We start from the raw sequence: 21088 nt of genomic DNA on the forward strand, positions 1-21088 counted from the left end.
AGCTCATGTTCTTGAGTTCTCATATTTTTGCGAAAACATATGCTTTCCACCCACAAATTTCTTAAGAGTGTGTTGCTATAGAGATGATTGTTTGAAGGAAAGACTGAGGAGGAGGAACAGCAGGTGGACATTTAAGGAGCAAAATACTTTATTTTATGTCTTTGTTCCTGATAGAGCCAGCTTTAGCGTTTACCCCTCTGCTGATGAAATCCCTATGGAAGAAAAGTAGATATTTAGAGATACTGTGATGGTATTTGCATTTACTCAAATGCTTTTGCAAAGAAAGGTCCCTATGCTTGATTCTTTGTTCATATGAAGGATTAGTGCTTGAAGTAATTGTAATCTTTGAAACAACCTTTCTTCTGCTTTAACTGGATTCCATTTTACTTTTTTAAAAAACTGTTCTGATTTCCTAGTTGGCCTTTTAATTCATATCCTTGAAAGAGGTGGGTTTTTTTTGTTTGTTTGTTCGTTCTTGAAGATGTGTCAGTATCTTGCCACTTTTGCCCTCAAATTCATTGTCAAGGCTATATTCCCTGTTGACTATCTGCTGCCACTAGTTCACTAGTTCGGGCTTTCATTATTGCTTTCCCAGCCTTTGATCTCCTTTTCTCTTTTTCTCTCTTACTCCCCATCCCCCCTCAAATCTCTTTTGCACCTTGGATAATGTTATTTTTCCAAAGTACAAGTCTGAAACCACTCTACTGTCCCTCACCTACCACAGGCTTAAAATCTTCCACTGGCTCTCCTAAACTCCAGTCTTCTGCTTATGGCCTTCAAGGCTCTGCCCTATATCTCCAGGCAGGTCATGCTCTCCCACACCTCTCTCCGCTTACATCCAGTGTTCTCTCCATCTCCATGCCTTGGTACTTGAGGTTCCTTCTCTGCATCCCTCTCCTTGTCTCAGCGCAGGAACTCCTTCTTTGTCAAGTTTTCCCTGATAGTTTCTCCAGCAGAATTAGGCCTCTCTCACAAATGCACCCATACTACTCATAAATGTATTACAGTGCTTTATAGTTTTCAACTTTATGAATTCACTTTACATAGGTAATACACCCACATGGTAAAAAAAAAAAATGTTTAAGTACAGTAAGGATTTAATAAAAGGTACATTTTCTTTTATTTTTGTCTAGTCAATACTTGTTGGTCAACATAATACGTTTTATTGACCACCATGAACTCCTCGAGGGCATAATTTTTTAATTTATTTCTGTATCCCTGTTCTGAACAAAGCGTCAGGCATATAATAGTCACTTAGAAAATGTCCATAGTATTTGAACCTGGGCGGGTTCTTCCTTAGTGGGAAGATTGACTTGATGGTGCTCATATTTATGTATCTCCCTCAAAATCCCTTTAATAAATGGACCACTCGGGAAATAGGATGTAGTAGTCACTCAGGAAATACTGATTGTTTAGTTGCTTTTTTTTCCTTTTAAATATTTGGTGTAAAAATTAACTTATATTGTGTGAGGATGACTTTTATTTATCTTCCTTTTCTAGCTCTGAAAAATTTTACCCTATCTGGCAGATCCTCATATATGAAAAAGGGAATACTTACATTAACTCCAATAAAAATATCAGTTGGAAAAATGTCAGTTGAACTCTTAGCAGTTTTTACAATTTAACTTTTCAGATGAAGGCATAAATCTCATGGAAGTAAAATTAGATCAGGATTTACTTGAAAAACAATTTCCAGGATATGTTGTTGGATCAGTAGACAACCTTCATTTTGTGTAAGGAGCCATATGGTAGCCTTTTCTATTTCAGGAGAAATATGGGGCTGTGAGTAGAGAAGATGCTGCAGCTCACACAAAGGTATTAAGTACTCATAAATCTTTTGGCAAGTCCCCATGTTACATGTAATGGAGTCTACACTAAGAAGCATTAAAATGAATTCGAAGTATGGTTTGGGCAAGAGTCATCTTTGTTTTTCAGATCACAACTTTTCAGAGACTTTGATAATTTATTGCTAAGCATTTGAGGTTGACTGGTTACTATATCATACTTTCCAGAATTCTTTTGTGCGAATTAAGCTGTGCGGAGGCAGACAGTGCAATTACAAGAACAGAGTAACGTTTTAATTGAGAGTGCCCTGGTGGTTGATTGCTAACCTCTCTAGGACATATCTTCTTCCCTTCCTCTTTCCTTCCCCTTTCCGTTCTTTCTGAATCACAATTACAGGGCCTGGCACCTTACCAGGGCTTTGAAGGGTCTGCTCCCAGCTGCACTTCAGGTTTTGGCAGGGTGTCAAGTTGTGACATTTTTTTGTGTACAAGACATCCCTGGATGGCCACCCAAAGGCTGTTTGGGTGACTCGTACAGGATTCTCTATGGATTTTAAAGAACTCATTTCTAATATTTTGTACTTAAGTGAAGTAATGCCCAATGTAGGTTCTCTATAGACTTCTAATGTTGTTTTTAAAAAGCAGCATTCACTTGGGGGGCCTGCAGTATTTAAAGCACTGTTTTGAAATGTTCAAAGGCATAGCATGTGCTTTTTAATGGAATGTGTTTTGGAAGCTTTCCATGAGCATCAGCAGCTGTGCTTTTAGAATATTTTGAATTACCATCCTTTTGTGTAGACCTTGTACCACTGCTTAAGAAGTGTAGCTTCTGTGCAAAAGAAAATGTCATGTTTAAGTCTGTCTGTAGAGCTGGAACTGGTTTAAAGAAGTGGTAGGAAGGACATGTGGGTGTGGTTATGTGATGGCAGTGGTTGCAAAGATAGGAAGAGGTACTTGTAATTGATACACTAGCTTTCTTGCCAGTCTATTTTTTTCATAATGCACTTTATCCCGACTGAAAATTTCTCACTACAGTCAAGCTTTTCTGATTTTAGTCAGTCAATAGACAGGTATCAATTACAGAACATCTAAATATGTGTTTGGCACTTGAACTATACCAGAAAAGAAAGAATTCCTATTGTGCAGAGTTTAGCAAAGAAACTCATAATGTGAATTTTTAAAAGTACACGATTCAACCAATAATGAAAGATGAAATAGATTATTTTGGTCAGCCAGTTAACCAGTAAGCACTTACCTTTCACACTTACCAGTCTCTGTGAAAGGCAATTTTTAAAAGACTCAGCACAACCCTTCCTCAAGTACCTCACAGAGACTACATTGGGTCCTTAACCCGCTAAGCCACAATGGGAACTCCTACCAGATGGTTTAAATAGCAACAGTTCTCACACAGTTTGGAGAGCAGACATCTGAAATCAAGGGCCACACTCACTCCAAAGGCTGTGTGGGAAAGTCCTTTGCTTGCTTCTTCCAGTTTCTTGCGGTTTAAGGCATTCCTTGGTTTGTGGCTGCATTTTGCTCATCTCAGCCTTCTTGGTCACATTGCCGCCTCCTCTTCAGTCTTTCTGTTTTAAGGCCCATCCATATAATCCAGGATAGGCTCCTCCTTTTAACATCCTTAATTCAATCATATCTTTTGCCATATAATGTCATTATCATAGGTTACAGATGAGGAAGTGACATGGAGTTTTTCTGGGCCAGCATTCTGCCCAACATAGAAGCCTCAGTTACTGAATATGGATGAGAAAGTGTGAATTGAGGCTAAAGCATCATCAGAATGGTGAACATATTCATTGAATATTTTTGAGCTAATGTGTGCCTGTGTTTGTTTTAGGTCTTAGGGTTATAAATATGAATAAGATGTATTTTCTATCCCCCGGATACGTTGCCTGTTTTACGTATACTAAAATACAGGATAGAAGATGGAAGAGTCACCTATATAAGTTTGGGAGACTTAGGGAATACTTCGTGGAGGAAATAATGCATTCTGGAGCAAGGTTTTGAAGGCCGACAAGGAGTTCACTAGATCCGAGTGAAAAGGGGTTGGAAAGGACCTTCAGGGCAAGGAAATTAGTTTGCTAAGACATGGAGGTAGAACACAGCAGTGTGTGCTCATGAAGCTACCATTAAGTCAGTGCTCTGCAATAAATTTTGTGTTTGTTTTGTTTCTAATATTGCAGGGTAGACATTCTTTGTGGTTTTTCTTAAAGATCTTTTCATAGGTTAAGAAGATCTTGAGTGGCCATTAAATACATGAAAAAATGCCACAGGGAAATTAAAACCATAATGTGATATCACTTTTACATCCCCTAGAATGGGTACCATTTAAAAAGACCGCGCAAAAGGAATTAAGGAAGCTAGGCTGAGGTGGTTCTAAATAAAGCCTTGGTAGCCAAAGCTGGAGTTCTTATTGTGGCTCAGCAGAAACGAATCTCACTAGCATCCATGAGGACACAGGTTGGATCCCTGGCCTCACTCAGTGGGTTAAGGATCTGGCGTTGTTGCAAGCTGTGGTGAAGGTTGTAGATGTGGCTCAGATCTGGCATCGCTGTGCCTGTGAAGTAGGCCGGCAGCTGTAGCTCCAACTTGACTCCTAGCCTGGGAACCTCCATATGCCACAGATGCGGCCCTGAAAAGACAAAAACCAAAGCTGCCAAAGCCAGAATCAATGCGCTTGAATCCCATAAAGTGAAACTTAAGAACAACCAGTCACAGCCAACTAGGGTTTTCCAAATAATGAAACTCCAAATACTTTGCTTGCTTTGCTTCCACGTCTCTATAAAAACCTTTCCACCAGCTCCTGTTCTGGGCATGTTCCTGCTATCACTTTGGTGCTGCCCTGTTGAAATTGATGTATGCTCAAATAAACTCTTAAATTCTAATGTGCCTCAGTTTGTCATTTAACAACTGACAACGTGGAATGTTAGCAAAAATGTGGAGGAAACAACTCATGTTGGTTGAAATGGGAAGTGGTGTAACCACTTTGGAAAAAGATTTGTCTGTCACTCTATGACCCAACAATTCTACTCAAATATTTACATCTCTTCCCAACTATAAACTTGTCCACAAAAAGTCTTGTATGAGCAGCTTTATTCATAATAACCAGAAACAGTCCAAATGCCCATCAGTAAGAGAACAAAATGTGCTATATAAACAATGGAAAAACTCTTGGACTCTTCCTTTGTGAGCTCATGGAATTATATACTTAAAATTTGTGCATCTATAGGTATGACTGAGTCACTTTGCTGTATAGCAGAAATTGGCACAACTGCATTTTAATAAAAAATGCTTTAAATAAAAAAAAAGTGTGTGCATTCCATTATATGTAAAATTTACCTTAAAAGCAAATAGATTGTACGTAAATGAGCAGGCGAGGGATAGCGGAAGAAACGGTCCTGTTGTAGATGTTACTGTGTTTTCATGTGATGTTTGAAATGATGGTATTCGCACAACCACGAGAATTAAGACAACAGGATGTTGGCAGAAGACAAGACAAGACCGGCGCTTGTGGTAACACCGAGACCAATTTTTGAATGAAAATTAGAATTTTGAGAGGTTTCCTGGTGGCCTAGCAGTGAAGGAGCCGGTTTTGTCCCTGCTATGACGTGAATTCCATCCGGGGAACTTCTGCATGGCATGGCCAAAATAAAAGAAAATTAGAATTTTGAATTTTAAAATTCTAAATTTTGAATTCTTTTAAAAATTGTTGATTGTAATATGCATGCAAAAAAAGTACACAAAAATTGTGCATTGGAATGATTTACAAAGCAAACCCCAGTGTAACCACAATAAAGATCAGGAATTAGAACACCTCAGATAGCATTATCCTAACTTTTAATCACTTCCCTTCTTTATTGTTTTACAACCTGAACATACTTTAGCATATATTCTCTAAATACTGTTGTTTTGTCTGTTGTTGATTTTTTTTTCTGAAGTTTAGATGCTTGGAATAATTACACATTCTTTTGTGTCTGTCTTCTTTCTTTTGCATCATATGTTTGTGATATTCCCTATGTAGAGTGATCCATAGTTTATTTTCATTAGTATATAGTACTAGTTCCTTTATACCACAATTTGTTTCTTCAGCTGTTAATGGAAACACTGCCATAAATAGTGTTATTCCAATAGAAATGTCGGTTTTCTTGTAATTCACATTCCTTTTCGGTGTATCTCAAATAGAAAAGTTGCTGAGTCATAACGTATATGCATTTCTTTAACTGTAGATAATGCTTGTTTTTTTTTCCAAAGTGGTTAATGCTGTAACTTGCTGCTTTCCAATCTCTCCAGACATGTTATTGTGAGTCTTTTGGGATTTTGCATTGTAATTTTAATGTTATAAAGAATTCTTACACATTAGTCCATGAAAAGACAATTCAACAGAAGAAATTGTGCAAAAAACATTTCGCAGAAGAGGATATCCAAAGGGCTCATAAACAAAGAATGTCTTTAATCTTTAAAATATTTGATTGCTGGTGTATAGAATGCAATTAACTTTTGTTGGTTAATCTACTTAACAGTCTTACTATAACTTGCTCCTGCTAATGATTTCTCTATAAGTTCTTTTGGATTTTCTATATATAGTCAGGACATCTGTATATAAAGTAAGTTTTATTTTTCCTTTCCAATTTTTTTTTTTAACCTTTTATACTTTTGTTCATAGATCTTCAGTACAAAGTTGAATAAAATTGGTGATAATGGGCATTCTTCTTTTGATTGCATTCTCAAAGGAGGGCATGGAAGATTTTGAAATCAAATGCAGGTGTTTACTGTATTCTTTTTGAATGTGCATCTTATCAAGTTGATATGCCTTTCAGTTCCTAGTTTGCTAAGTTTTTAAAAAATTGAGATTAAATTCTATAACATAAAATGAACTATTTTATTTATTTTTAAGCTAATTAATTAATTGGCCATGCCTGTGACAAGCAGAAGTTCCCAGACCAGGAATCGAACCCATGCCACAGGAGTAACCCAAGCCATCGCAGTGGCAATGCCAGATACTGAACTGCTGGGCCACCAGGGAATTCCATCAATTAACCATGTTAACAGGTGCAGTTCAGTGGCACTTAGCACCTTCACAGTGTTGTTCAACTGCCACCTTTATTTAGTTCCTAAACATTTTATCACCCTCAAAGAAAACTCTGCACCCATTAAGCAGTCACTCCCGATTCCCTACCCGCAGCCCCTGGCCCCCAGTCTGCTTTGTCTCTATGGATTTACCTATTTTTGATATTTCCTGTAAATGGAATCAGACTTTGATGACACGAATGGTAGATGTTTTATTTCAGTCCCACAAGCCCCTGAGCATCTATTATTTATTTTTGTCTATTTTCTGACTATTGTTCAGGTTGAGTAATTTCGGTTCTATCTTCTAGTTCATTCTTTCCTCTTTGTCTTCTTTATTTCTGCTGTTGAACTCATACTTAGATTTTTATTTTAGTCATTGTATTTTTACTTTCTAAAATTGCCACTTGGTTCTTTATATCTTCTGTTCTTTGCTGAGACTTGTTATTTCTTTGCTGTGACTTTCTCTTTTTTCATTTACTTCTAGCTTGTTTATAATTTCCCACTGAAGCACTTTTACCGTGACTTGAAAATCTTTGTCAGTAACTTTAACAGTTCTGTCATCTCATTGTGGGCATCTAGCAATTGTCTTTTTATGTTTAATTTGAAATCTTCCTCATTGTTGGTATGACCAGTGATTTTCTTTTGAAATCCAGACCTTTGGGGTTTTATGTTATAAGGCTTTGAATCCTACTTAAACCTTCTGTTTCAGCTGGCTTTTCCTGACACCTCTCTGGCAGGGGTAAGGGGTAGGGGGGAAATGCTCGTTATTGGCAGATGGGGATAAAAGTCCAGGTTTCCTCTTTGGCCTCTGTTGACACCTGAGTTGTGGAAGATGATTGTTGGGTCATAATTGTTGGGTGGTGCGTTCTGGATCCCCAAGGTCTCCATGACATCCTACATGGAAAAATAGACAGTTAACCAACCTGACATATATAGAAAACAGTACCCGATGGCTGTTCCTTATTATAGTATACACATAACATTTATAAATAAGGATCACATGCTTGCTCTTAAGTATCTCACATTTTAAAAAAACCCAAACTTCTACAGAATGTTTTGTGACTGCAGTGCAATTAAATTAAAACGATACAAAAAGAAAACTGGAAAAGTTACATATGCTTAGAGAAAAGAATACATTTCTAAATAACTTAGGAAAGCTAAATAAAAAAATTAGGAAGTATCTAGGACTAAAGGAAAAATGATTATTAAAACCGGAGGGATAAATACGTCTGCTTTCAGGAAAATGAAAGATGTGCATTTTGCTCCTAATCCCACTAATACGGCTAATCCTACGCTAGAAAGGCTAGCCTTGTTTGTATTCTTACTGATTTATTCTTTTTCTGCTTGTTCAATCAGTTACCAAGAATAGTGGTTAAGTTCTCAGATTGTTAATTGGTCTATTTTTCCTTGTAGTTCTGACTGCTTCATCTACTGTATGTAAATTAAAATTGTTACATCTTTTTTGGTATATTTAACCTTTTATCATTATGAATGTGTCTCCTCATTTTAGTAGTTTTTTTGCCTTAAAATCAACTTTGGTATTAATATAATTCTACCATCTCTTTTGATGTTTGCATTATCTTTTTATTTCAACCTTTCTGTGCCCTTATGTTTTAAAAATGTCTTATAAAAAAAAGCATATAGTTATGTTTTTCCTTTTACATTTCTCTTTTGTGTTGAGAAACTTTTTTTTAGAGTTTTTGAGTAATTTTTTTTTTTTTTTTTTTTTTTTGCTTTTTAGGGCCATACCCGCAGCATATGGGCGTTCCCAGGCTAGGGGTCCAATCGGAACTACAGCTGCCAGCCTACACTATAACCACAGCAATGCCAGATCCGAGCTGCATCTGTGACCTACACCACGGCTCACGGCAACGCTGGATCTTTAACCCACTGAGCGAGGCCAAGGAATCAAACCCTCAACCTCATGGTTCCTAGTTGGATTCATTTCTGCTGCACAACTAAGGGAACTCCAGTACTCGAGTAATTTTAATTATCCCACCTTTTTAGTATTCTTTAATGGTTATCCTAGAGAAGGGTTCAGTAAACTTTTTTTTTTTTTTTTTTTTTTTTGTCTTTTTAAGGCTGTACCCGAGGCATATGGAAGTTCCCAGGTTAGGGGTCACATCCGAGCTATAGCTGCCAGCCTGCGCCACAGCAACACCAGATCCAAGCTGTGTCTGTGACCTACACCGCAGCTCATGGCAACGCCAGATCCTTAACCCACTGAGCAAGGCCAGGGATCGAACCCATAATCGTAATGGATACTAGTCAGGTTTGTTACTACTGAGCCACCACGGCCACTCCTCAGTTAACTTCTGTTATGAAGGTTCAGATGGTAAATATCTTGGGCTCTTCGGGCCGTGCATGGTTTCTGTCATGTATGCTTTCCTCCCTCCCTCCCTTCGTTCCTTTTGTAGCGCAGTTGGAGGTTTAGATCAGAATTGAGCACAACGTGCAGAGGATTCCCATATACCCCCTACCTGCCCCTTCATGCACAGCCTCCTGCACTGTTAGCATCCCACAGCAGAGTGGTATGTTTACGTGTCATTATTACCTGTAGTCCACAGTTTAGATTACAGTTTACTCTTGGTGTTGTACATTCTGTGGGTTTTAACACATGTGTATTGTCATGTATCCTAAAAATGTAGTATACATAGAATTGTTTCCCTGCTTTAAAAATCCTCTCTGCTCTACCTCTTCATCCCATTTCTCTACTAACCCTTGGCAACGACTGATTTTTTTAATGTCTCCATAGTTGCGCCATTTCCAGATTGTCATATTGTTGAAATCCTATTTTATATATGTATATATAAAGTATATGTGTGTGTGTATATATATATTATATGTATATATATATATATATAATATATATATAAAGTATCCACACACACACACACTTTTTTGGATGGGCTTCTTTCACTTAGCAATCTAAGATTTCTCCATATATTTTCATGGCTTGATATCTTATTTCTTTTTAGGGCTGGTTGACGTTAATTCCATTGTCTGGGCTACCAGTTTGTCCATTCACTTGCTGAAGGACATCTTAGTTGCTTTCAAGATTTGGTAATTATGTATAAAGCTGCCATAAATCTCTCTGTGCCAGATTTTGTTGGATGTAAGTTTTCAGCTCATTTGGGTAAATAGCAAGGAATGCCATTGCTGGATTATATGGTAAGAGTAGTGAAGTAGTTCCTGTTGCCTCACATTCTCACCAGTGTTTGGTATTGTTGCTCTTTGGATTTGGGTCATTCCAGGTCACACCAGATGTGTGGTGGTCTCTCATTTTTGCTTTAACTTGCAATTCTCTAATGATATATGATGTCCGTCTTTTCATGTGGTTATGTGCCATTGTATATCTTTGGTGAGGTGTTTTGTTAAAGTCATTGGCCCATTTCATAGTCCAGTTGATTCTTGTTGTGTTCAAGTTCTCTGTATATTTTGGGTAACAATCCTTTATGTGATATATCTTTTTTCAAGTATTTTCTCTTAGTCTGTAGCTTCTTTTCTTATTCTTGTGACAGTGTCTTTTGTAGAGCAGAAGTTTTTAATTTTAATTGTCTTATCCATTTTTTTCAAGGAACTTGCCTGTGGTGTTAAATCTAAAAAGTCATTGCCCTATCCAGAATCATGTAGAATTTCTCCTATGCTATGTTCTAGGAATTTCATAGTTTTGCATTTTACATTTAGGGGTACAGTCCATTTGAGCTAATTATATGAAGGCTACAGGGTCTGTGCCTAGATCTACTTTTTTTTTAAGTGTTTTTTTATTGTTGTTGTGGTTTTCTTGCATGTGCTCTCTTTTTTTTTAACTTTTTATTTTTTTAAATTTTTTTATTTTTTGTCTTTTCAAGGGCCTCTCCTGTGGCATGTGGAGGTTCCCAGGGTAAGGGTCTAATCGGAGCTATAGCCACCATCCTACGCCAGAGCCATAGCAACAGGATCCGAGCCACGTCTGCGACCTGCACCACAGCTCACGGCAACACTGGATCCTTTACCTACTGAGCAAGGCCAGGGATCGAACCTGCAACCTCATGGTTCCTAGTCACATTCGTTAACCACTGCGCCATGATGGGAACTCCGCATGTGCTCTTTTGTCAAAGATCAGTTAACTACAAACTAGTTTATTTCTGGATTCTATTCTGTTCCATTGATCCATTTGGCTAATTGTTGGTCATTATCTTATTGCCTTGATTACTGTTGCTTATATAGTAAGTCTTGAAGTTGGGTAGTATAAGTTCTCTGAATCTCTTCTTCTTTAATTTTGTGTTGGGTATACTGGGTTTTTTGCCTCTCCATATAAACTGTAGAATCAGTTTGTTGACATCCACATAATAATTTGCTGGGATTTTATTGAATCTGTCAATCAAGTTGGGAAGAAGTGATTCTATCCGTGAACATAGAATATTTAATTGTTTATTTAATACTTTGATCTTGTTCATCAAAATTTTACAATTTTCTTCATATAAATCTTATATATATTTTATTATATTTTTACCTGTTTCATTTTTGGGAGTGCTATGTAGATGATTTTAAGTTTCAAATTCTGTTTGTTTATTGCTGATGTGTAAGAAAGTGATTGACTTTTGTATATTAATCTACAGTTTTTCTGTAATTGCTTGTTAGTTTTGGGAATTGCTTTTTTTTTTTGTCTTTTCTGGGGCCGTACTCATGGCATATGGAGGTTCCCAGGCTAGGGTCTAATTGGTGCTGTAGCATCTGGCCTATGCCAGAGCCACAGCAATGTAGGATCTGAGCCAAGTCTGCAACCTACACCACAGATCACAGCAACGCCGGATCCTTAACCCACTGAGCGAGGCCAGGGAGCGAACCCTCAACCTCATGGTTCCCAGTTGTATTTGTTAACCACTGATCCACGACAGGAATTCTGGGAATTGCTTTTTTAAATTGATTCTTTTAGCTCTTTGTACACAATTACGACATCTGCAAAGGTAGTTTTTTTTTTTCCTTCTCTTTCTATATGCCTTTTATTTCCTTTTCTTACTGTGTTAGCTAAGACTTCCATCTAGTACCGTTTAGAAAAGGAGTGGTGAGAGGAGACATCCTTGCTTGTTCTTGATCTTATTGGGAAAGCTTCTGTTTTCTCATCACCATTAAGTATGTGTTGGGCATAGAGTTTTTTGTAGTTGAGTTTTTTTTTTTTTAAATCAAATTGAGGAAATATCCCTCTGAACTTAATTCATTGAGAGTTTTTATCATGAATTGGTAGGATTTTGTTAAATGCTCTCTATATATCCATTGATCGTATGATTTTTTTGCTTTAGCATGTTGATGTAATGGATTACAGAAATTGATTTTTTGAATTTTGAACCAACCTTGCATACCTGGAGTAAATCTTACTTGGTCATGGTATATAATTCTTTTTATACATTATTGGGTTTGATTTGCTAATATTTTGAGGATTTTTATACCTATTTTTATTCTTTTTTTTTTAACTCTTAAAAAAGGAGATAACATTCTTAGCTTAGGGCCATACAAAAAAGGCTACAGGCCAAGTTTGACCCATAGAGTGTAATTTGCCAACCCATTCCCTAGAGATTACCATATGTGTCCTTGACTTATCAACATGTAGTAATTGATACTTTTTACTGCTCAAGGACTCCATTACACTTTTAATTCTACCTTTATTGAGTTATATACATATTCTATAATGTATTTCAAGTCAGAATATGTTAAAATCCTACAAGATAATATTTTATGCAATTAATATTCAATTGAAATTATCCATATATTTAGAGTACTCGTTTATCTTTTCTCTGCATTGTCAGGGTAACATCTAAGAATTTTACTTGTGTGTGAAAATTCCTTCACCGTTTCTTTTAGTGTTTGTATTCGGGGGTGAATATGTTTTGTTTCTCTGAAAAAGTCTTTACCATTTTTTTTTTTTTTTTGGTCTTTTTAGGGCCACACCCACGGCATATGGAGGTTCCAAGACTAGGGCTCGAATTGGAGCTATAGCTGCCGGCCTCTGCCACAGCCACAGTAATGCCAGATCTGAGCTGCATCTGAGACCTACGCCACAGCTCACAGCAATGCCAGATCCTTAACCCAATGAGCGAGGCCAGGGATGGAACATGTATCCTCATGGATACTAGTCAGATTCGTTTCTGCTGAGCTACGATGGGAACTCCTTTACTATCATTTTTGAAAGTTAAAGTATTGCTGTATTTATAGAATGTTAGTTTGGCACTTGTTTACTTTCAGTGTAATGATCTGGACTTTATTGTTGAAATAATTTCCTGTCTTCTTGTTGCTCTTATTTGAAGGCATTTTTTTTTCTTTCTTCCTGATTTTAAGATTTTCTCTTTATTTTTGGTTATTAGCTGTCTTAATGTGGATATGCTTAGGTGTGGATTTTTAAATTTTTTTTTTTTTGTCTTGTCTGTTTAGGGCTGCACCTGCAGCATATGGAAGTTCCCAGTCTAGGGGTTGAACTGGAGCTGCAGCTGCCGCCTAGGCCACGGCAACGCCAGATCCAAGCTGCATCTGGGACCTATACCACAGCTCTTGGCAGTGCTGGATCCTTAACCCACTGAGTGGGGCCAGGGGTAGAACCTGCATCCTCATGGGTACTAGATGGGTTTGTTACCCCTGAGCCACAATGGGAACAAAAGGTGAGGGTTTTTCACAATTTATGTGTTTGGGGATTGTAGGACTTTTTGCATCTAGGAATTGGTGGTTTTAATCAGTTTGGGGATGTTATCAACCTTTATTAATTTTTTTTTTTTTTTTTTTTGCTTTGTATTGAATGTATTCTTTTAGCCTATTGTCCAGTTCCTTCCTAAATTATGTGTAATCTGGGCTATTTTACTCACTCATTGCACTCTTCATTTTGGTTATCATATTTTTCAATTTTAGAGTTTCCATTGGTTTCTTTTCTCCCTTCCTCTTCCCCTTCCCTGTTCCCTTCCTGGCTCTGCCTGTGGCATATGGAAGTTCCCAGGCCAAGCATCAAATCCGAGCAGGAGCTGCAACCTATGCCACAGCTGTAGCAATGCTGGATCCTTACCCCACGGTACCAGGCTGGGAGTCAAACTGGCATCTCCACAGATGCCAGTTTCTTTTTATGGTTCTAATTCTCTCACAAATTTCTCAGCCTTGTTTTCTATTGCCTGGTACACAATAATAGCTTAAAACATTTTTTTTTAGAAATTTTTTCAATAACCCTTTAATAGTGGGGCCCTTTTTGGGTGTCCATTGTCTGTCGTTTCTGTGGCTTTAATTTGTGTTACCTTATCTTCCCATGGGCTTTTGTGTGTGTGTATGTGTCATATATTTATTTTTTAGAACAATTGGAGCTCTAGTCTGATATTTCCTTCGAAGTTACCCTTATCCCAAGAGTCAGCCTTTAAAGTCTCTGTCCAAAATGAAGGGTATTCACCAGGGCTTCTCGACTTCTTGCTAGTCTAATCTTTCTTTGAATTTAAAGACTGTCCCAGCTACCTCTCTGAAATTGGCAGATGCCGCCAGGGGAAGGGTGGTCCCAAGTGCCAGTCTAGTCTTTCTGCTTCCATATCTTCCCCTGTTCCCAAATCAGTAAATATTTATTCTCTTGTTTTCCAATGTCTTCAAGCTTATTTCAAAAAGAATGTATCCATCTTTTCTTGTTGTCATTATCAGGAGGCTTGATCAAAATTACCTAATCCTCTGTTACTGGAAATAGAAGATTATCTTCAGATTTCTTGGCATAAGAGATTATACGTTTTTGGAGTTCCTGTCGTGGTGGAGGGGTAACGAATCCAGCTAGGAACCGTGAGGTTTCGGGTTAGATCCCTGGCCTCACTCAGTGGGTTAAGGATCCGGCATTGCCATGAGCTGTGGTGTAGATCACAGATGCAGCTCACATTCCGTATTGCTGTGGCTGTGGTGTAGGCCGACAGCTGTAGCTCTGATTGGACCCCGGGCCTGGGAACCTCCATAAGCCACGGGTGCGGCCCTAAAAAGACAAAAAGACAGAAAAAAAAAAAAGAGAGAGACAGATTATACATTTTTCATAGTGTTTACAGTAACTGAGTTGAGATTTTTTCTGTTTTGAGCTAAAAACCTCCTTATGTAATAAAAAATAGAAATTCTTTCCTTTTAATCTTGAATATAGAATGATAGACCTACTTTTGAAGGTCAGAGGAAGAGTTATGTTTTAGCAGGCCTTTCTGTGACACTAGATTTCTCTTTGGAGGACCAGCAGATGACGTTTTCCAAGAGGAGGAGGAGGAGGAGGAGGATTTTGTTTTTCTAGGGCTGTGCCTGTAGCGTATGGAAGTTCCCTGGGGTCAAATCAGGGCTGCAGATGCCAGCCTACACCGCAGCCACAGCAACTTGGGATCCCAGCTGCTTCTGCAACCTACACCATAGCTCACAGCAGTGCTGGGTCTTTAACCCACAAAGTGAGGCCAGGGATCGAACCTGACTCCTCATAGATACTAACTGGGTTCGTAACCCGCGGAGCTACAACAGAAGCTCCTCAGGATCAAGATTGGTAAGGTGATTACTACTGAACTGGATAATTCAGTATGTTACATGTGCACAGTACTTAAAACATGGTAAATTCATTCTGAACTTGGTTAGATTCACATAAATTGGAGTATAGTTTTCTGTGATTCGTAAATACTCCTGGAAGAGAAAATTCCTGAAATGCTGTTGGCACATGCAACCCAGGGGTGCGTAACTTTTGAGTTAGAGTCAAGGTTTTTTTTTAATATCTAACTATGGTGTTGAAGCTTATTTATACCTAGTTATCACAGAAGTAGAAAACAGTGATTACTGTCTATTCTAGAGTCTATTTCCATTTATGTAGGGTTCACAAACTAAGACAAAAGCTACATGAGCAAAGGTGTGATGTGCATATGTGTTCAGGGGCCAGCTAGAGTAAGATATTCACGGCAGTGGTAGGAAATGAGACTACTCAGGGTGGATGGGGGCAGATTGTGTAGGGCTTTGAAATACTGGAGTGTCTTGACTTCATCTCATAGATGGGAACTCTTGAATGAGAGTGAGAAGTCAAATAAAAATTTTCGACTATTAATCTGGCAGTGCTTTGGAGGGGAGTATGCTAGAGAGAGGAACTACTGGGAGCGGGGATAATGAAAAGCTCTTATCTAGTCACGAGGCGATACAAGCCTGACTTTTTGTGGTTAAGTAGGAGTGGAGAGAATGGAGTGCATTTAAAAAAAAAAAGAGTGTTTGTTGTTGATGCCTAGGAATTTGAAAGAGAAAGCAGAGAAGACTTTGGGGCTGTAAGTGCGGGTGAATGGCAGCTTCATACTGGTACCAGTACCGGACACTGGGAAGTAAGGAGGCTGAAAGTAGATTGAAAGCAAAGACGATGAACTTGGTTTAAGATAATTTCAATATAGGGTGGTATTGTTCATTATCTGAAAAAAATCTGGTGATCGTTAAAAAGAAAATTTAATAATAAAAAGTGTTGAAAGTGCAACATTTCCTCAGAGGCCAGCGCTATTCTCAGCTTGGTGTACTACTCTTTGATTCTTTGTATGTATGGAAGCATGTGCGTGTTTTTAGCGTTCATAACCTTCACCGTGCTGTGGGGGCAGGGAGGACAGAGCTAACTTCTTTTTTTTTTTTTTTTTCAGCCACCCCATGGTATATGGCATTCCCGGGCCAGGGATCAGATGCGAGTTAGAGTTGCGACCTAAGTCCCAGTTGCAGCAACACCAGATCCTTAACCCACTGTACCTGGCCAGGGAGTGAACCTGTGTCCCAGGGCTCCCAAGATGCTCCTGATCCTGTTGCACCATAGCAGAAACTCCTAACTTCTTATTCCTAATGCATAGTTAGCTATACCTTTATTTATGGAAGTTTAGGTTATTTCAGATTTTTTTCATTTTTTTTTATTTAAAACAATGTGGCAAAGAAAGTCCTTATGTAGTAATTACATTTGGGAACTCAATCCAGCTATTTTATTATTTATTCTAATGATGGAGTTCCCTTCGTGGCTCAGTGGTTAACGAATCCGACTAGGAAGCATGAGGTAGGTTGTGGGTTCGATCCCTGGCCCTGCTCAGTGGGTTGAGGATCCCGCGTTGCTGTGGCTGTGGTGTAGGCTGGCGGCTACAGCTCTAATTCGACCCCTAGCCTGGGAACCTCCATATGCTGCAGGAAGCGGCCCTAGAAATGGCAAAAAAGACAAAAAAAAAAAAGTAAAAAAGAATTAATTCCAAGGATTGGGCCAGGGAATAAGCAGATTTATCATTTTGATACAAGTAACTTTACAAAAAGTTTAGTACTGGTGTGTGTGTGTGAGCATGCACGTGCCCGTTAGCATAATTTTTGTGTGTGTGTGAGGGGAAAGATACTATGTGTTTGCATGTGGTACATACTGGTGATGTGTTGGTGTATTCTAGCTTTATTAGTCACTAAAATCAACATGTAAAAAGGTAATGAAATTGCAGACATCTTGGAACAGGAGAAATCCTCCTGGTTTAGGAAAATAGAAGAGGGCAATACAGGTATGTCTGTAGAAACTAGCATGGGAGATGAGGTCACGGTGGTGGTGATTGAGAAAGGGCTATTCTGAAATTAGTGACATCCTGGAAAGTACTAAATAGTAAAAGTGGTAAATATTTCATTGCCAAAATGGAAGGAGATAAATCATTGCACTATATTTTCTAGAAACTTTTAGATCTGTGTGAATTTTGTTTCTATGAGGACTTAACTTTCATTTTAGGGTAGGGGGTCCAGGAAGGATATTTACCTCACTGTCAACTTAACTGGAATACAAAGGAAAAAAAATACTCATTTTATCTTGGAAAGCTTCATTTCACTAGTAGTAGCGAAGGAAAAGGATAGCTTTTGATTTTTCTAATGTAGCTAGCTGATTAAAATTAAAACCTTATAATGCCTTTTGATGATCCTACTAGAAAGTATAAGGTAGGTTTATTGTATGTTTCTATCTCTGAAAAATTAATTTGGGTTGAAGAGCAGAATCAAAATTGCATGCCAGTTTTACGATCCATTTTATTAATTCACGGCAAATGTATACTCGTGGCAGGATGGGGATGTGGAAGCTGCTACCGACAGTGCACTCTGTGTTTTCAGAGTTGGATCCTTGTGCACATGTAACCCAAGCGTAAGGAGTCACGTGTCCTCGAAGGCTGTTTCCCCCTTTGTTAGAACAGACAAAGCAGGAAACCAAAGCAGCCTCAATTTTAATTAAAAAGTATTCTTAGGTAATTTGTAGAAACATTAATTTATCAGAAATGATGTGTTTCAAACAACTTTAATGGTTGGTTTATGTAGCAGGCTGAAGATCTTCTCTTGTAGTAAGAAAAGGTAATTCGTAATCACCCATAACTAAGGGAGAAGCTGTAAGGGGAAAAAATTATATGTACGTAATAGTCTTGAGAAAGATTAATGAAGTTAAAAGGGCAGAATTACTTTCAGATTAAAATTTTGTTTTAAATTATTTACAGTAGGAGCACTCGGTTGTCATTTTAAACAGCAAATATTTAGTTGCTTTCATAGGCCTGGATGGGTGCCTTGGGGGATAGCTGAGGTGATTGAATTTCCGTTTTTTAGCACAGTGCATGGTACATGGATGATCAATACTTATGTGATGACTGATGTCTCCTCTGGATCTGCAGCCCGAGTGCAGTCGCCTTGTGTCACATGAAAGACCCTTTGTAGCATTAATCACAGACATAATTACATGTCGAAAGTCATCTTTGTGAAGACTGCGATTCTCCCCGGCTTCTTAGACGTTTCAGGTAGTTTTCCTCCCGATTTTGGAGTGTGGGTGTGGTACCATACTCCACCCTTAAAGCTTACCTAATGAGCTTTAGGAAACATAGGTGATTTGTGAATCCAAGCCTACCTGTACTGGAAGAGTTGATACTTCTGATTAGGTTCATACTTGAAGGTGTGATCTTGATGCTTACAGAATCTTTGCATGGACGTAGAGAAAATTTAAGGGATGATTCAACTTTATTCTTTTTTTTTTTTTTTTAAACCGCCACACTTGTGCACACTTGTGGCACTTGATTTGTGGCAAATGGGTTTCCAGGCCAGCAGTTGAATTGAAGCTGCAGTTGCCGGCCTATGCCGCAGCCACAGCAACACTGGATCCAAGCCACATCTGCAGCCTATGCAGTAGCTTGTGCAACGCTACGTACTTAACCCACTGAACAAGACCGTGAATTGAACTCACAACCTCACAGACACTCTGTCAGCTTCTTAACCCGCTGAGCCACAGTGGAAACTCCTCAACTTTATTCTTGAATTTTGTTTTATGAACAATTGGAAATCTGAAAATTGGGTTTTGCTATAGAAGTGGTAAGGAGGATAATAAGTGAAAAAAAAAATGTAACACTGAAGGAGTTCACTGATAACTAATTAAGTGTATTTCTCTCTGCAGGTATAACTTGGCCTCCTGAGATGATGTCTTAAGCAAGAAGAAAGTGGAAAATAATCTTGGAAAGAAAACTTGAGACAATAAGAAAGCTAGAACTTGCTTTTACATGGTTGTCAGCTTACTTACCAATATGGACACTTTTCCCACCACTTTTCCTCCTGGTGGAGACAGTGGGATGACAGATTCTCAATCTGAGTTCCAAAAAGTGTTAATTGATGAGCGGTTACGATGTGAACATCATAAAGCTAATTATCAGGTCCTGAAGACTGAACACACAAGGTAAATTACTTAAGTTTGGAGATGAGAGGCTTCATTAAAATTTATTTTGTCTGCGTGTTTGCTCTGGAATATATAGTGTAATTTTGTTATAGTGTACAGTATACATTTAAAACTTTTAAAATTAAGTATGTTTTCTTTAAATTAAGTGGGTTATTAAACATTTATAAAAGTCTTGTTTTGAAAGTAGCAAGACATAAAATGTATCTAGGTGGCTACATGTGTTTTATTTCCCTTCAAAATAAAATTGCATTCAGAGGCATTCCCTGGTGGTGCAGTGGGTAAACGATCTATCATTGTCACTGCTGTGTCTAAGTTTGATCCCTTGTCCAGGAACTTCTGCATACCACTGGGCACAGACAATAAAAAATGTATTCGGGGGGTTCCCGTCGTGGCCCAGTGGTTGGCGGATCCGACTGGGAACCATGAGGTTGAGGGTTCGATCCCTGGCCTTGCTCAGTGGTTTGGGGATCTGGCGTTGCCGTGGGCTGTGGTGTTGGTTGTAGACGCAGCTCGGATCCCATGTTGCTGTGGCTCTGGTGTAGGCCGGTGGCTGCAGCTCTGATTCGACCCCGGCCTGGGACCCTCCATATGCCGCGGGAGCGGCCCAAGAAATGGCAAAAAGACCAAAAAAAAAAAAAAGTATTCAGAAACTGTAGGGTTAATTGGAACTCTAAAGCAATGATATTTGCACGTTTAATGGAATAAATGACATTGGTCTTGCTATATAAGTGTTGGCTGACTTTACATAAAATAATGCAATTAGAAAGCAAAGAATATAGTTAAAATTAAATTCTACTTTAAAAAAAAAATTAGGTTGCAAGCTGAATACACAAAGTCACAGAATGAACTCAAGCGCCTAATAAATGAAAAGCAAACTCACCAGGAAAAGTTTCAGCTGCTGCTTCAAGAGCTACGAGGGGAATTAATAGAGAAAACTAAAGACTTAGAAGAAATGAAGCTGCAGGTAAGAAAACGTATTCGAGTTTGTGTAAAAGTAGTCAGCTATTTAGTGGAGGAAAGTAGTTTTGGTAAATTTGGTAAATTCTCTCTGTATTCTTAATGAGTATTTTGTATCTCCAGATGATGTAGTTTAATCTTCTTTCATACACTCTAGAATGTTAGCTACCATGTAGGGTTTAGCCACAAAACTGATATTATATTTAAATTTGCATTATACTTCCTGTTCCAGTTTAAATACCTCATACTTCAGAATAATTGGAGGAAAGGTCAGTTTGAGTTGATAAAAATTCAGTTAACAATTATCTTTAAAAATAAAGTTTTGGAGTTGCCAGAGGTTAACGAATCTGACTAGGAACCATGAGGCTGCAGGTTTGATCCCCGGCCTTGCTCAGTGGATTAAGGATCTGGTGTTGCCGTGAGCTGTGGTGGAGGTCGCAGATGCGGCTCAGATCCCACGTTGCTGTGGCTCTGCCGTAGGCCAGAGGCTGCAGCTCTGATTGGACCCTAGCCTGGGAACCTCCATATGCCACAGGTGTGGCCCTAGAAAAGACAAAAAAAAAAAAAAAAGTTTTACTAATTATCCTTTAAGTATTGTAAT

General features: G+C 38.4%; 1 protein-coding gene across 5 annotated transcripts in view; it reads left to right on the forward strand.

Moving 5' to 3' along the window:
* Nucleotides 1–21088, forward strand: part of CEP83 (centrosomal protein 83) — a 139169-nt gene that overhangs the window by 28985 nt on the left and 89096 nt on the right. For 4 of the 5 annotated variants that reach the window (XM_021092763.1, XM_021092760.1, XM_021092765.1 and 1 more), the window contains exons 2-3: nt 19255–19530; nt 20344–20494. In XM_021092763.1, the coding sequence (XP_020948422.1) occupies nt 19358–19530; nt 20344–20494 (324 nt within the window). In that variant the 5' untranslated portion in view covers nt 19255–19357. Of the gene's footprint in view, nt 1–18484; nt 18608–19254; nt 19531–20343; nt 20495–21088 lie in introns of all 5 variants that reach the window. The other variant, XM_021092761.1, reaches the window with a different exon arrangement.

The sequence above is a fragment of the Sus scrofa genome, chromosome 5, assembly GCF_000003025.6.
Source record: "Sus scrofa isolate TJ Tabasco breed Duroc chromosome 5, Sscrofa11.1, whole genome shotgun sequence".
Classification (NCBI taxonomy): Eukaryota; Metazoa; Chordata; class Mammalia; order Artiodactyla; family Suidae; genus Sus; species Sus scrofa.